The sequence below is a fragment of the Triplophysa rosa genome, linkage group LG1 (assembly GCF_024868665.1).
Source record: "Triplophysa rosa linkage group LG1, Trosa_1v2, whole genome shotgun sequence".
Lineage (NCBI taxonomy): Eukaryota > Metazoa > Chordata > Actinopteri > Cypriniformes > Nemacheilidae > Triplophysa > Triplophysa rosa.
This window is the reverse complement of record NC_079890.1, coordinates 13,190,684-13,206,956: the sequence shown is the minus strand read 5'-3', so window position 1 is coordinate 13,206,956 and position 16,273 is coordinate 13,190,684. Positions and strand designations below refer to the sequence as shown.

The following is a 16,273-nucleotide window of genomic DNA, read 5'->3' as shown; positions in this document are numbered from 1 at the left end:
CCCTCCCAGGGCTTCCGGACCTTTCCGTTGTCTATCTCCAGAAGGATTGACCCGCAGCCCCATCCCAGGACCCGGGAAACTGGGACACAAACGGGCCCTTCAGGTTGATTTATCGGGCGTATTCAAGCCCAGGCACGCAGGGGGATGCCTGGGTCAACAGAACGGTTCTGACGTCTCTGATCACCAGAACAACTCCTTGAAAAAGCCACCTCATGAGTGAAAAGGGAGTAAACGTGCACCTCAACCAACTTCCATCTGATGCTTTTGAAATTACAATAACAATGACAGTAAGAATAATAAAAGATATCTTTGCAAAGAGCCACGCATCATGACAGCTCAAAAGCAAAACATGACATTAAAAAAAGCCAAATAGCTATTTTGTTTATTCTTTTATTTAGCATCCTCTTTTCTCCTCTCTTAAAAAAAACAAAGCAAAACCACACAAGCGCCTTCATGGTTGAAGTCAGGTTTAAAAAAAAAACTAAATGGAAAACAAGTGGCACTGCATCATGATGGCAGGCGGGACAAAACGGGATTGTTTTAGTGGAAGAAAGAGCTATCCGTCACTGTCTGTCAGCTCATTCATCCAGTACTCCCCGAGCATCCAGCTCATCCGTCATCCCCTCTCTGTTCCTGACATCAGCCCAGGTTGTCCACTTTGGCAACGAGGGAGGGGGTCCCAAATATGGACCCTTATACCCCCACTATTATTGTTTCCCATCCTTTCTAGATGTCTGAATTTAAGAACACACACACACACGATACATTCTTTCTACCCGCTTTCTTTCAAGCATCCTGAACAAACTGTAGGGATGAAGAAGTTTGCTACAGCTGAAAAATGACTGGATGTTGAATTTAATTTAGTCTAGCTATTTTTATGGAAAGTAACTTAAAATATCAGGGGGAAAAAGAGAGAGACACGTGATATAACATGGGTATAACATTTGCATTCCTCATTGTGAAAACCATTGCTTTGTGTGTCTGGATCAGTAGCACAAACTGCTAGGCCAAAACTCTGATAACATAACATTGTTGAATTGTCAAGTAAACTGTGTTAGAGATAGAACAGTAACAGTTACAGGATGTGACTATGGGAAGAAAGCTTAACAACATGTCCACTAAATCTGGGAAGAATATGTGCCTTGATATGTTGCTTCTCTGGCTGCAACATCACCTTGATGTTTTGATCAATGTGTTCAAATTGCAATGGCACAGGCAATGGTTTTTATCCATGGTTCCAGCTCGGCAACGTTCATTCAATGCTGAAGTGTGTAGAGGTGCAAATGGGATAAGGTGACCCGTAAAGAACGAGCTGAAAAGTCTTACCTTAAACCTAACATGAGGAGGTCTTGAGGCCACCTCAAGACCAAACGCCACAGTAAACCGAAAACCACCCGAAGGTGAATGACTGGCTGGGCCTTCAGACCACAGATATGAATACAAACACACAATGGCTCACACATCGAGGGCAACTTTAGGAAAGAAACGTTCAAACAAAACCAAGGCTAGCATGAAGGTTTAGGGGGTTGGGTTTGGCGGTAGAGGGGAGAATAAGAAAAAGTGGGGGGATGTTGTGGGGTAAACAGGAGAAAACAGAAGAAAGGGGGAAAGAAGAATGAAAGAAAAGAAAAAGGAGTGGAAAAAAACAAAGACCTACTTGTCTCAAGTCGATGAAGGCGAGCAGCAGAGTGTCCCCCTGGAAGCCAGGCACCGGGCCGGCCCTGGCAAACCCTGTGGGAAAGAGAGAGGGATAAAGAGAGCAGGGAATTTGCCATGGAGTGGGAGATTGGCAGACGGATGACAGCCGGGACAAGGGGAGGACAGGGGGAGGTTCAGTGGGGGCGGGGGAGGTGAAACGGGGGGGCTTTGAAGGTTTTGTGGGTGCTGGCAGGGAGGGGAGGGTTAGTTGGGTGGTTCGGAGCAGCCCCTGCCATAGAGTCATGTCTCTGGTTCTGCCACCGGCTTTGTGCGGCCCATCCGAAAAATCATCATCAAACTCTCATTAATTCTCCTCAATGTCAATGTGACAAGCCAGAGGACAGGACGAGGGGGCTTCTATCACCCGGTAACCTAAAACTCAAAACCCATTCCCATGTGGCCGCCGCTGTCCCATACCAGTGGTGTGGTACGGAGCAAAAGGCCAGCGACGCTTGTGAAAAGCCAATAGGCTGGGGGTGTGTGAGGAGCGCAGGAGTTGTAGAGCAGTTTCTGAGGCCATTGGACCCTTCTGTGCCTTTGGAAGAGAACCCGTAAACAAGCAGCTTCGCCATTCTAAAAAACGGAACATTTGACACGGGGAGACAAAACAAGCCGGGGCTGGTAGAAATCCTTTTCACCTCGTGATGCTGCATGCCTTTCTTGCCTCTCACGCAAATTACACGCCTGCCATCTTTATTTCTGACCCCCGCAAACGCTGAGCCAGCGACTGCTTACCCAGCTAGCTTGCGCTTTTGTTGGCACGTCTCTGCCCTGAGACCATCGATTTTTCGAACTTCCCCATTTGTCTTTTAGCAGGAAAGAGACCTTTGCCAAAGGCAGCGCTGGTCACATGACGTGTCAGAGCACATTTCATCAAGACGCAAGAAAAGAGAACACCTCTAGCCTTTCACCTAACTGCCACATACTAGCATAAAGCCCTATTAGGGACTACGCTAAGAAACCTCTCGAGGGATAAAAAGGGACAAGCTCTCAAGACCTTTATGCTCAAAGTGCACAGGAAGTAACTAACGACACTCTTCTTTTGACTGTTCCATCATTCACTCGTGATGCTGTACGGGTCAAGGAGGCACAGTAGACAAGGGCCAAGGCCAAATCTTAGATTAAATAAGTCACTTGAGGCCTTGAAATTAAACTGCAGTGGGATGACGACTAAAAGCTTTTACTTGAGAACAGAAATGAATTTGCACTTTTAAAGCGAGGACTGTACATCACAAGTCTAAATGTACAGTAGGGGTTGAATGACCTTAGATTTTTTGAGGTCGATTATGTGAAAAAAGTTGCGTCAACTAGTCGATAACGTCATTAATAAATTAAGTAAGAGCTAGGAAATGTTTTGCAACAAGATTTGATGTGTGTGGGCAGTAAGACACTCGTGTGTGCGGGCTGCGGGAGAATGGCGGGACTCCCGCAAAATAGCCTCTAAATATACAGTATCTAAATACAAATAAACTATTGTTCATCTATTGCACAAGAGCAACAACAACTGAAATAAAATAAAACTATTTTAATAGTCGGTGGTAGCGGGGCTATGCAGTAAAAGAGCAGCAGGTGGATCTCTACAGCAGCCTAACGTTACTTCAGATCTGAAGCGTGTGTACAGACTAAACTTCCCTTGCATTTATAACAAGTCAACTGAATGTGTCGTGTGCACTAATAGATGAAACAACAGAAAAATGTGTCGAGTTTGTTTGTGACGGCCTATGACTTTTAGCCTGATTACGTCAGACTTTGTACTTCCGCTCAATTTCACTTCACTTCTGTACTCAGTCTGATATAGCAATCCAACCAACAAACAGAGGGCGGGCTAAGAGCCGTGACGTAGACGCTAAGCGCCGAATTTAAGATTGTAGTTAGGGAAATCTAAAACGACAGCGGACATGGAGACACGGAATGCTATTCGCTCTGTTGTGGAGAATATTCCCGGCATTTGCCAACTGAAGCCCGAACAAGAAGAGTGTTTGACTCACATTTTGAATGGAGGTGATTTCCTTTTAGTTTTAGCGTGTGCATCTCGGTCTCTTTTATCTGTCGAGCTCGAACTGGCACCCTTTTGACAGGTCAATGTCTCCTTTCTTTTCCAGTCCTTGAATATTGCCATGTCATGCTGTAATCTTGCAATTAAATTGCAGCATTTCCGTCAGACTCGAAATGAACGAAGAGCTGTGTTAAAAAGAACTAATCCTAACTTTGACAGTTGGCTGCAAATATTTTTTTGTTTGTCTCTACTGTAAAATATTAGTTTAGATGCACTTATTGTACCGTGGATGCATAGATTTACTTCACATAATCTGCAAAAGTCGTTCACAGACATCTTAACTCACGGTATTTCGCTCGATGGTTTTGTTTTCGCCGCATACCTGAGTTTACAGCAGAAGTTCGAGGCGGCTGAGCCGGCACATAACATACGTCATAACCAAACATTATGTGATTGGCTTACGGGTACACCAATGATTTTAAACTTCAGACAAGCGCCCCCCCACGAGAAAGTAAACGCTTGTCAATTATGCCCTTCCAGACTCGGTCTACGAAGCAAAGCGAAGTAGCAGAGTTTGGTATTACCAGGCTATATGACTTTAGAACAACGTCAATATTGATTAGCCTAATGCAGCAGAAGCTTTAACATAGCGGACTTACAAACGCAGCACCTCAGTGACACAGCAGCCAATATGAGAAACATTTTGATTTATTCTGTTTCTTTCATGTTTTATAAAACGGGGAACAAGTACAAAAATAGCCTATAATATTAAAAGGTCTGCATGTAGAAGCTAGCGCACTGAAACGTAAGGCTTTACCTGCAAGCTTTTGCGGCGTCAGAACAAATTGTGAATGTTGCGGAAGAAAACAAGACACATTATGAATGATGCATGTGGAAGCAGGACAAGATAACATATATTATTGCCGGGAGTGTGACAGAATCCCGCTGAACCGTTTGGAAATGACATCCGTTCCGCTAACATAGGTCCTTGGAAGAGTCAGCCTTCTTCTTAAAGGTACAGTGTCAAAATAATCACATGACCTACGACTAGTCGACATCAAGCTTTAAATGTCACGCCAGAGCATTTATGTCGACTAGTTCATGCAACACCAATGTAAAGTAGCATCTAAATGTTCAGACATTTAAGAGCAATATCTAAAAACTTTCATAAAATAAAATAAGCTTACAGCAGCTTTAAATGTTTTTCTTTTTTTTGTGATAATTTTACATATGATCTACAGTTATACAAAGACATGCATCGTCATCATCAGCCCTCTTCTGAATCTTTCTCTTTCAAACTTCTCATCTCGCCTTCTTTCCCCCACTCTACATCCCACAACGCAGACACATGTCCACACTGTTGATGGATCCAACCACAGACACATCATCTGTGCATTCAAGTGGTTACATCTTTAAGAAGTTATTTTAGTTTTGTGTTATTTCCTTAGTCCCAACCTTGAAATTTCAGAAACCGTAAACAAGGTGACCTCATACACCAAGACTGGGGCAAATATAAGAGTGTCAGCGGTGGTTAAAAACCTTTTTCCTGTTACATGAGTGGCATTTTGATGAAAGCACAGTTTTGTGGTATGGGGGATAAAAATAAAAGGGGCGACATCCAAATCAATGTGGTCTCTCGAAACAAAACCGATCATTGATATGGTATTTATCTGACGGCTTGGTAAACCAAAGAACAACCAGACCAAAAAGGCAGTGTACGGTGAAACTGACATGGCCGTTTTGTGATGGGCTCATTTTGCCTGTCTGGCTGTGACCCCTGTGTGATAGCGTGCGCTGGCTAAGGATCATGGGAAATCCATTAATCAGCTGCGTTAGAAGCTCAAAGGCAGTTTTAGATGTGGTCACAAACAAACGGGCCGAGCAACAAAGCACAAGCCAAAAAATGCATTCACTTTCTTTTAAGCGCTCTCACCTTTTTAGTATTTAGGGTAAGATGTTATCAATGTTTCATTAAATGAAATTACTACAGCACTGTGCAAAAGCACATTAGATGCTTTAGCAAAAAAAATTACATGTTTATTTATATCTTATGCTTTAGTGTGCCAATATAAATATCAAAATAGATTTCCAAACAATCTTAAACAAAAATAATTAAGTGAATTTTTAGTATGAACAAGGAGCCTTAAAGCAGAATCACACAGAGATCTGATCTGATCACTCTGTGACTCACACAGAGATCTGATCCATCATTGAGTCAGTCTGGGATTACATGAAGAGAAAAAAAAAATCAAGACAGCATAAATCCATACAAACTGTGGCAATATCTCCATTCATGCTTGAAACAAACGAGCGATCAGATCTTTATGTGGGCCATCCGGTCTGCTGAAACTATTTTTCATAATAAAACCTCCCTTCAATATTATAGATAATAGCAAAGCATGTTCAGAAATGTTGATCGATTTTAATAAACATGCTAAAACTTTTGTTTTGGTCAAGCATCTAATGGGCTAGAGACAGTAATGTGCACAGTGTTGTATATAACATAAAGGGGATTAAATGGAGACAGCATTGTGACATCATAAAGACTAGTACCAGCATTTACACTGGTGTAGCTTTTAGATTACCAGCTTTAGGGACAATCAATATTCCGTTTTTTTTTCAAGGAAGCTTATGATTTTTCTACATATATCCAATCTTGTGAAAAGGTCAAACTTACTCTCGCACTCTTTGACATCCACATTAAACTGTTGCAAGGCTCCCATAGACACCTGCCTGACATCAGACTCCAACAGCAGCTGTAGCAGGGAGGTGGACAGATGTTTACAGGCAGACATGCATGCAGTCTGAGCCACTTTGCCCTACAGAGAGAGAAGAAAAAAACATGTAAAGTTCACTTAGAACAAACTTCAGGAGATGGTGAAACTATGGACATTTATTTGAAGCATTGGCATGTTTATTTCTCCCCACACATTGTTATCTCATACATAGATACTCCTTTCATTCTCTCGATTAGCTTCTATGGGCGTACATACGAGAAACACTCAACAACTCATCACATGACGTTGTATTTACAATCATACTAATCCATGCTTACATGCAATCTCACAAAAATACACACTTGGGTTTAGCAGCACTAAGCTGGGAGAACCACAATACTGTTTAAACACACTAACACACGATCACCGACACACATGCAGATACGTACACAACTGAAGCTACAAGCCAAAATCTCAAATATGCCTAGTCCACTGTCCAGCGCTTTCCTGACAATCAGGCAAATACTTCAGGGGAGATCCAAAGCTATTAATATGACACTAAACCTAAAAGAAAACAGCAGACTGGAGGGCCAAGAGTCTACATGGGATTCTTATCTGATGGGGTCAAAAAATAAAAACAAAACACCATTATACAAGAGGACTTCCTGCACATTGGAAACACATAAACCTAGCAATAAATCTAGTGAAATGGGGGAAGAATGCACAGTAAATCCATAAGAGTGAGAGTCATTTTACTCTATTTCTGTCTATGTGGGATGGGTAGAGAATGGAAGAACAAACGCAAAGCTTTTCTTCAGACATGTGTTCACTTCACTACAGCCTTCCTAAATTTGAAGCCAGTAGCAGTAAGAACTTATGATCCGGTGCAGTTGAAGCGAACAAATGAAACTTAAACCTGCATTCCCAGGAGCACCACATCTCAAATAGATCCAAATCGTATTTAAACAGTCGAGCCTCACTTAAACTAAACAAATGTCATTGACGAATCGATGACAAACAACCCAACTATGTTGCATGAGCAAACAAATGTTTTTTTTCTTAGAACTGTTCTTTGAACTTTCTGACATTTTTTATTGATATTGGTATATACAGCTGCGGAAAAATAAAAAGGCAATTCTAGTCCAGTGTGTTATTCAACAGAAACAAACCTCAGGAATGACATTAAGTCACCCAACAGCAATGCGAAAGACCGAAAGAATGCAAAATAGTGAAGAAAAAAACTTTTTTGAACGCGTCCTAAAATACATTTAAAAACATTAGTACCGTGTTGTTTAAACACGAATATGAACTTGTTTTTTGCAGTATTTAAGCTTGCGGTATATGTAAGCAAACATTGCATCGTTTTGTTATCTTTATAAATGCTTATAAAAAACTGTATTTTGGGAATGGATTTTGGGAGAAATGTTGCCAATTCACAGAATCAAACAAAAATAATAATTTTACATAAAACACATACAGTACATATAAAAAGTACATTCGGAAAAAGTGAAAATTGTTTTGAAGTGGACTCTTAGTTTTTTCCATTAGTTTTTTCAAGCATTATTCGTTGCATGGGAATTCACATGCAAGACAACGAGAAAGTATGTGAATACTTAATATAATAAAATATCCACTGTTTTATCATTTAAAACCTATTTTTCCAAAATTCTTTTGTCGAAAAGGATGATGGCCACAAAGGGTTTGACATTTTGTTACTTTTTTCGCCTACTGTACGTGTTATCAACACACTAATCGCTGCTTCAGTTACAGCATAAGGTTGCTCTTATTTGGAGGGCATGGGCAGGGGGGTAGCCATCAGTTAACCATATGTGACCCTGGATCACAAAACCAGTCTTAAGTAGCACGGGAACATTTTTAGTAAAAGACAAAAATACATTGTGTGGGTCAAAATTATCGATTTTTCTTTTATGCCAAAAATCATTAGGATATTAAGTAAAGATCATGTTCCATGAAGATATTTTGTAAATTTCCTTCCTTAAATATATAAAACTTTATTTTTGTGAGTGGATGGTCTGCCACAGTGCCCCTGATTAACAACTTCAAAGGCGATTTTCTCAATATTTTGATTTTTTGCGCTCTCAGATTCCAGAGTTTTAAACGGATGTATCTCAGACAGATATTGTCCTATTCTAACAACTCATATATCAATAGAAAGATTATTTATTCAGCTTTCAGATTATGTAAAAATCTCAATTTCGAAAAATTGACCCATAAGACTGGTTTTGTTGTCCAGGGTCACATATGGTTTTTAAGTTCATTAACTGAAAAGCTTCAAAAATGATGTATAAAGTATACAGTACATGCACACGCCCACCTGACCGATGTGGACCTTAACGGTTCAGGTTGAGTGGGATCAACAGGAAAAACTCTCCCCTGCTTCGCTCTCTCTCTCTCTCTCTCTCTCTCTCTCTCTCTCTTTACAGAGGGGAAGTGTGGGGGATTGTGATTGTGTTCTGTTTGGAATCGGCTCCCCTGTATAATTGCACTAATCCATCTCCAGCAGCTTTGGAAATACTGTTTGTGGCCTTAGTGCAGATCTACAGAAGACATGGAAGGACATAAACGAGTGGAAAACGTTTCGTGTTGATCCAACATGACAGGTGTGCAAAACGCTGTTGACCAAACAAGGTAGAACAGTCGGTGCCTTTGCCATCTCCCTCTCTTTCTCTGATATACACACACATTGGGATCACACTCAGTCAGCCACTAATCAGTCAGCAGCACTGCGAGCCCTGACTAGGCGATTACACATGATTAGAGTGCATGCATTGCACTGCAGTGATTAAAAAATAAACACGCTTGTTTTCCGGCCTCTCGTCTCTGTATGTTTAATCGCCATAATAAATCACAGGGGCCAAGTAATAAGGGCTGTTTGTTGTTTCTTTTCCTCGTGGTGGAATGAAAACACAAGGATACCTGTCTCCTGATGGGGCCGTTCTAATCATTCACAAGCTCGAATCATTTGGTCTGATTGGAGAGAGGCAGTTGTAAACTTGAAGTGGTGAGCTTTGATTTTTTGTGGCAAAACCCACGACCCAGTACTGTACGTTCTGAACAGGGATGAATAGAACGGCCTGGTGTGTGCTGATGCAATTGTACTGTATGCAGTGTTTAATATTTTTACAAAATTTCATCAATACTTCAGAACAAGTATAACATGCTATGGCATCCTGGAAATCATTGAATCGCTGCTGTCCTTCTGAAACCTTATGTCCATATTTTGTCATTTTAACTCGCACTATTTTATTTGATATGTTTTGCAAATATCTAAATAAAATGTATTATAAAGTGCTTTGCAACTTTGACAACACAGTATTTACTCATTTTAAAAGCAGCGTTTTTATCCCTTTCCTTAAAAAACTGCGAAATTTGGACAATACAAGGTTTCGGAAGGACAGCGACAATATATTGCCATATGCTGCACATGTGCAGTTTGTGCATGTTTTAAAAGGCCGAAAACGTAACCATTTAAGTCAGAGGTGCTTTCACAAAGGTAACGCATCTGACGTAAGCAAAATGCCAAAGTTAAATTGGAAGTTGTTAGTTTACATTTATGTAAAAGTTTTCATTTTGCAATTGCCTTTATTCAAATATCATACATGCAAAAGCGAAACAAATTTCATTTAGGTATTAGAATAGTAAAGCAAACCACTAGAGCTCAAGTGTGGAACAGCAAATAAAAGATTTTTCCTCTTTCTCACAAACAAACAGGCTCTCTCTAGCACATCTGGTGGGTTTGCTATTATGATCAAATATGATATTTTGTGATGTCAAAAGTTGAATTTATGTTTCTCGTGACCTTTATAAACCTTTTGATCTGAAGACTTTTCAAGTAACAGAGCCTGTGTACAAAACAAAATTTTAATCAAAAACACTTTTTAATGGATGAGTTAGAGCGAACACTAACTACCCACAGCAGAGCTGCACACTTTTGAAGTGAAAACATCTGCATTTTTGTTGTTATTTACTACATTTAATTTATGCCATAACATAGTTTCCACAACTCTAGTATTTTAAAATATTAAGCAAAAAAACGTTTAAAATACAGACCAATCAGGCAGTGATGCTTCTGAGATTCATCCTTTCACCAGCATTAACCAGCCATGCATTAATCTGTTAACACTTAAACGCAGTCGCTTACACGTGTGTGCGTGCTTTGAGGTTGGATGTAGACAGTTTCTGCTTAGTGTGGCACACCCCACTCACAGTAGCACATTTGTTTTACAGTTCAGGGCAGAGGGATGTTAACAATTAGCCAAGGGGTTCGGGAAAGAGAATAAAAAAAAAAGAAGGAAAGGTTGAAACGAGCGAACAGAGGCCGCCAGCTTTTCTCTCCAGCTCCTTTAATTAAACAAAGGCTCATTAAAAACTACTCAACAGAAACTGGCTGTCAAAACAAACAGAACAAGACAGTGAGACAAGAGAGAGACAGATTGAGAAATAATACCGAAGTGAGAAAAAGCAGCAAGATATGGGGTTGCGAACTCCGGGCCGAGCGATGAGGAGAGATTTCTTAATAATATGTTTGAAACTTCACAACACTTCTACAAACAACCCCAACGTGCACCACACGCGGTTGACCCGAGAAAACTCTCAACGCTCTCTCAACGCGCTCGTATTTCAAACGCTCCCGTGTGTTTGTGCAACACACACCAATCCATGTTTGCAAAAACAACGGCACCCTAACAAGAAGCAGAGAGCGATCGCTCGAGGAGAACTGATCCCTGTCCGCGTTCATTACGGCCCGCTCGGAGATAGGGTGATAATATGTGCTGAACTTCCCGACACCGAGCTGCACCGTTCCAGCGTTTCCCAAACACACTGAGAAAACCAAGACGGCGGCCAATGAGTTTGGAGCACCAATACAGCTCAAATCAGGCTTTAAGTAAATAATGACAAACACTGTTCCTCTGACAAGGTGTTTGATGATATTGATACGGAAGGCCTTTCTTTTACCTCTGGGTTTGCACAGTTGGAGTGGGCTGTGAACCCTACGATGAACCTGGCACATATTCTGACACCTTGTTTTGGAAATGTGCAAAATAACTATTAATAAAAGCTCGTTAGAAAATATCTTGATCGAAAAAGTAACTGCTACTCTTGAAAAGGTCTCGCCTACCAAAATAAATGGCTTATTCACACACACAAGCACACTTCAAAGGCGGTAAAACAAACAGAAGGAAGACACATGCATTGTCCTTTAGCTCTATATGCTTGTAAGGAACGTTCACACTAGCTATGTTTCCATCCAAAGATGCGAATTAAATGTATGCGCAAAACTGGAATATTTGCAAATACAGCACCGTTTCCATCCAATGAGTCAAAGAGAACAAAACCGTCACTTCCTGATAAACTGGCGCCAAATATCAAAAAGAAAAATGGAAGTTGCTGCGTTAGGAGAAGTCACTGTGGGCCTTTTGTCGTATATGATAAATTAATTGCGTCTCAGAGCCATGTACTTTTGCTTAAGGCTCTTCTATTTATTTCGCAAAATAGTCCACGGTTTGTCATATGCTTTTTTTAATCATCTCCGCTCGCACTTCTTGGAAGATTTGCGCGTTCCGCTGATGTTTTCCATCAAGAATGGTTGTTACTTTTTGGTCATATATGACATTTAAAAATGTTCGGACCTCCTCGTCCACCCAAACATACCTGTCACTTTCCGTCATTTTTGTTATCACGTGATCTGTTGGAGCAAAATCACATGACTTTTTTGAAGCGCATGCTGGAATTTATTCGGTAAATGCGTTGTTTATGCACAATTTTGATTTGTACGCATCATTTTTTAATGCGCATTTTCAAAATGTATGTGCATCTTGGCGTTTCCATCCAGGGTTTTTTATGCGATAGTCCAAAATATGCATAAAAATAGGTGGATGGAAACGTAGCTACTGACATTGATTCATACTAGTGAAACAACCAGAAGTCAATAATTTTTCATGAGAGTTGGCCATTTAAAGTGACAGTGACCACTGGCGAAGCGACAAAGTTGAACAGAGTTCAACTTTATGCAAATGAGCAGCGACACAAATTGTTGGCTACCAATGGGAATGCAGACAGCGAAGCTTGCGTGATCTCTCTCAGATCACGAATCGAAAGCGATTTCTGATTTCACTGCCATCTTTATACATTTTTCTTTATCTGTTATGTTTGCTAAAATGTGATCCAGCAACCTGATCTCAAAGGAAATGTAACTATTTTATGAGGGGATTTTGTTTGAATTCGTACGATGTGAATTGTACAAAAATATACGATTATTAGAAAAAGCATGAATGAAGCTCCACCCGTAAACACTCACTGGGGTGAAAGCATACATTCGTATAAATTCATATGGATAGCCACCTCCTAAAATAGTTTAGTTAATTGCCATGAGGTTGTGTTGCACCTACAGGTAGAGGCATCTGTATTTAGTTCTTAATGTGAGAAGATTTAATCAGTAACCAATAATATAAATTGAAACCAGTTCCAAATTAAATGTAAAACATTGAAGCCACTTGGAAGATTCCTCAAAGTAGCTGACCATTCTGTGGCTGCACCAAATATAACATAACAAAGCCAATTTTATAGAGATCAGCCACTGGGCACAAAACACAAAAGTTTGATGGATCAGACCCACACATCTGGCAAAGCATGACAGTCTATGAAGAGACTACCATGGTTTGAAGGAACAGCGTGTTATGGCACAGAAAAGGTTCTAATACTTTGCACTTCACATTCTTATTAGCTCATTAGCTCATCGTTTAGAGTTCAATATAAAGAAACACTGTATTTTCAGTTAACTGCACCAAGTGAGAATTCTTCATGACATTTCAAAAGTGTTTTTGAATGTGACTTTCCTTTGTTACCTTTTGTTGAAACGAGTGTACAGCCAAGAAATCTTTTCTAGCCAAAAAACACAAATCTTGACTGGCGCCTCTATGTTCTAAAGCCTTGAGTTTAAATACAAGTCTTAACATACTTGCCATAGTAAATCACCACCATGTGATATTATATATATATATATATATATATGTAGTCACTCCTTGTTGTTTTTTTTAATGCCAAAATCTCTTGTCGCATGGAGCAATTCGAGACTAAGATTCTTGGTGGTGGGCACACAAGTATTCTCTACAGTGAGTATTTGAGCGAATGTAACTATGGTAAACAAACCCCTGGAACACCTGGAAGGAAACGCTACTGCTGACATATCTACCGATGCCTCATTTGTGCTCCATAACAAGCATTACAAGTTGTTGCATCCAAACATCTACAGCATGAGTGGGTCAGATGAACACCAGGCAGCATGCGGCATTGCTTCATTACGGTCACGAGAAATGGCAACGGTTATGCCTTCATTATACCACACCGACAACCATACTCACCGGTAGCGTGGCGTGCTCTATAGCATTACCCTACAGAAGACAGACAGAGACAAACTTTAGGTCAAAAGTTCAGCGTTTACGACTTTCCCCGGGTTCACAAGCAAGGTCGGTCAACCACACTCTGCGTATGCTCATTTTGGCCGAACTGTTTTACGATCGAAAATCCATCGGAGTGTCAGAGATGGGTTGTGGTTGAGACTAAGCGAGCAAGCATGACTGATGGGACTGTGGCATTGGAGTCATTATCACTTTGGAGTTGTGTGACAAGAAAGCAAGGTTTCCTCACACATGCACGTAAACTTCAGGTTATGTGCAGAGCGGCAAGTTCTTCAGCTATCCGGAGCGTGAACCGGCACGTGTAAGGTTATGAGAACTGGGCTCAGTTAAACAGGATGCAAATTTACACATGCATGGCTGGAATGAACAAACAAACACAACAATATACGTTCTATAACTGAGATTGTTTGCCTGTGCTTGTGTGTTTGGGCGTCTTGTGTAAGTTCAGATGGTGAAAGTGAGACTTTCAGCCTGACCCTAACCTGACCTGGGGTCGTACAAACACTGCCCCCTGTTGGTGAAACCCAGCCAACAACATCAGGGCTGTTTTGTAGTGGGCTTAAAGGAGCTGTTATGAGAGTGAGAGTTAAGAAAAAGGGAGATTTTGAGAGATTACAGAAGTGAAGGGCAGCGCTTGAAGCTGCCACCAGCCGTGAATCAGGAGGAAGGTGTTTGGTTGAGGCCCAAAAAAGGGAAAATCCTTAAATTCTTTGTTTATCAGAAATCCCCAGGGTCAGGGGTCAGGGCCAGTCTCCAATAACCAGAGCCGCAACCTTAGGTCACGCCACAGGATCTCTGTTACTCCATGTCAGCTAAGCCGCAGGGACTTAAACACCCTGAGCACGGCAATCCTCTTACGTGCTATGACCCCACCTAAATTTCCCTCAAAGTTCAAGTGAACTGGGAGTCCAATCACCTTTAAAGCAATGGAGTCTATGGACACAAGCTCTTGGGAACGTCACAATGAATGGCAAACAATGCCAATAAAAGTTACAGTCCTTCATAGAAGGATAATGAATAAATAAGGGAGACCACAGGGTACAATGATGGATGATATGTCACAGGGCCTCGAGTCGAGAGGCCCACAGTGACCTGACTCATAGAAACAAGGCAATGCAATATAAAATTGACATTGAGACTAATAGCACTTGTTCTCCTAATAACGTAACAACATACAATCAATGATTCAATGGAAAAAATATATACATATTTTAAAGATGCATCAAAGCTGAAGAACAAATTTAAAAGAACAAAATAACACTAATATTGTGATGGATTTGGTCGAAAGGGTTGTTGAAGAGTATCTTCGATTTTTTACCTGTATCAATTCCATTCATTTTTTTTTTAATCACTTGAAACAAAAAATCAGTGTAAAACTTTACAATAAGGTTGTATTTGTTAGCATTAGTAAATGCCTTAGCAAACATGAACTAATAATAAATAATACAGCTTGTCAGCATGTATTAATCTTTGCTACTTAATGCCAATCAAGAATTCATGTTAATTCACTGTGCAGACGCAACTATAGGTTTTAAAAATGTATTAGTGAATGCTGACATTAACATGAACTAAGATTAATAAATGCTGTAGAGGTATGGCTCACTGTTGGTTTGTGTTAAAAATGTATTAACCATGTCAAATACAATCTTATGGTTACAGTAAGTGTTACCAATATAAGCAATTGATAAAAAAGTCACAACAGCAGAATTTAAAGGCACAATACAAAGATGCCACAACAGTGAATGAACATGAAACACTCACAGGTAGGTGTGTGAACACGGCAAAAGTGCTGCAGAGAAAAGCGATGAGGTCACTCAGATAGTCACTGGCCTGCCCGCCTCCCTGTGCAGCCGTCCAATCATAATCCGCCAGTTGTAGAAACTGGTCAATCTTTTGATTCAGGTTGGTGTAGATCTCTTCTTCAGCGGCATGCCTTGCATCCTATATGAACGGTGAGAGAATCAAAGCAATAATGCATAACATGATTAACAGTCACCACAACAAGGCATTTTGTGGTTCGCTTGGCAAAAAAGAATACACAGAAAAGCCAGATTAAGTTTTCAACATCATGTCTGAGCTAACTGACAAAAAAGCCTCTGGCTGCAGTCTCTTACCTTGAAGGTGGAAGTTCCATAGAGTTTGGTGGCATTAATGGTGTCAGGTGGCACGTTTGTTATGTTGGAGATGAACTCCTCTAGGTAGTGACAGGACTGCTCCAGGTGAGTGGTGTTGATGATGATCTGAACCAACTTTGGGAATCAAATGCAATTTTAAATCAATACTTTGGATCCTTACATAATCCATGTAATCTATTGAAAGATCCAGTGCTATTATTTACATATTCATTTTCATATGAAAAGGAGTTGTGGCAGAGAGACGATGAGATATAGTAGTTTGTAAAAATGTCACAATATACAGATATT

The 16,273-nt window shown here is 40.5% G+C and overlaps 1 protein-coding gene across 2 annotated transcripts in view; it reads right to left on the bottom strand.

The window, feature by feature from the left end:
• The window catches only part of exoc6b (exocyst complex component 6B), a 96,902-nt gene that overhangs the window by 22,407 nt on the left and 58,222 nt on the right, over positions 1-16,273 (bottom strand). The window contains exons 17-21 of one of the 2 annotated variants that reach the window (XM_057337183.1): positions 15,965-16,099; positions 15,612-15,791; positions 13,794-13,823; positions 6,372-6,513; positions 1,658-1,731 (exon numbers count right to left, since the gene is read on the bottom strand). In XM_057337183.1, coding sequence (XP_057193166.1) covers positions 1,658-1,731; positions 6,372-6,513; positions 13,794-13,823; positions 15,612-15,791; positions 15,965-16,099 — 561 coding nt within the window. The remainder of the gene's footprint in view (positions 1-1,657; positions 1,732-6,371; positions 6,514-13,793; positions 13,824-15,611; positions 15,792-15,964; positions 16,100-16,273) is intronic. The other variant, XM_057337194.1, reaches the window with a different exon arrangement.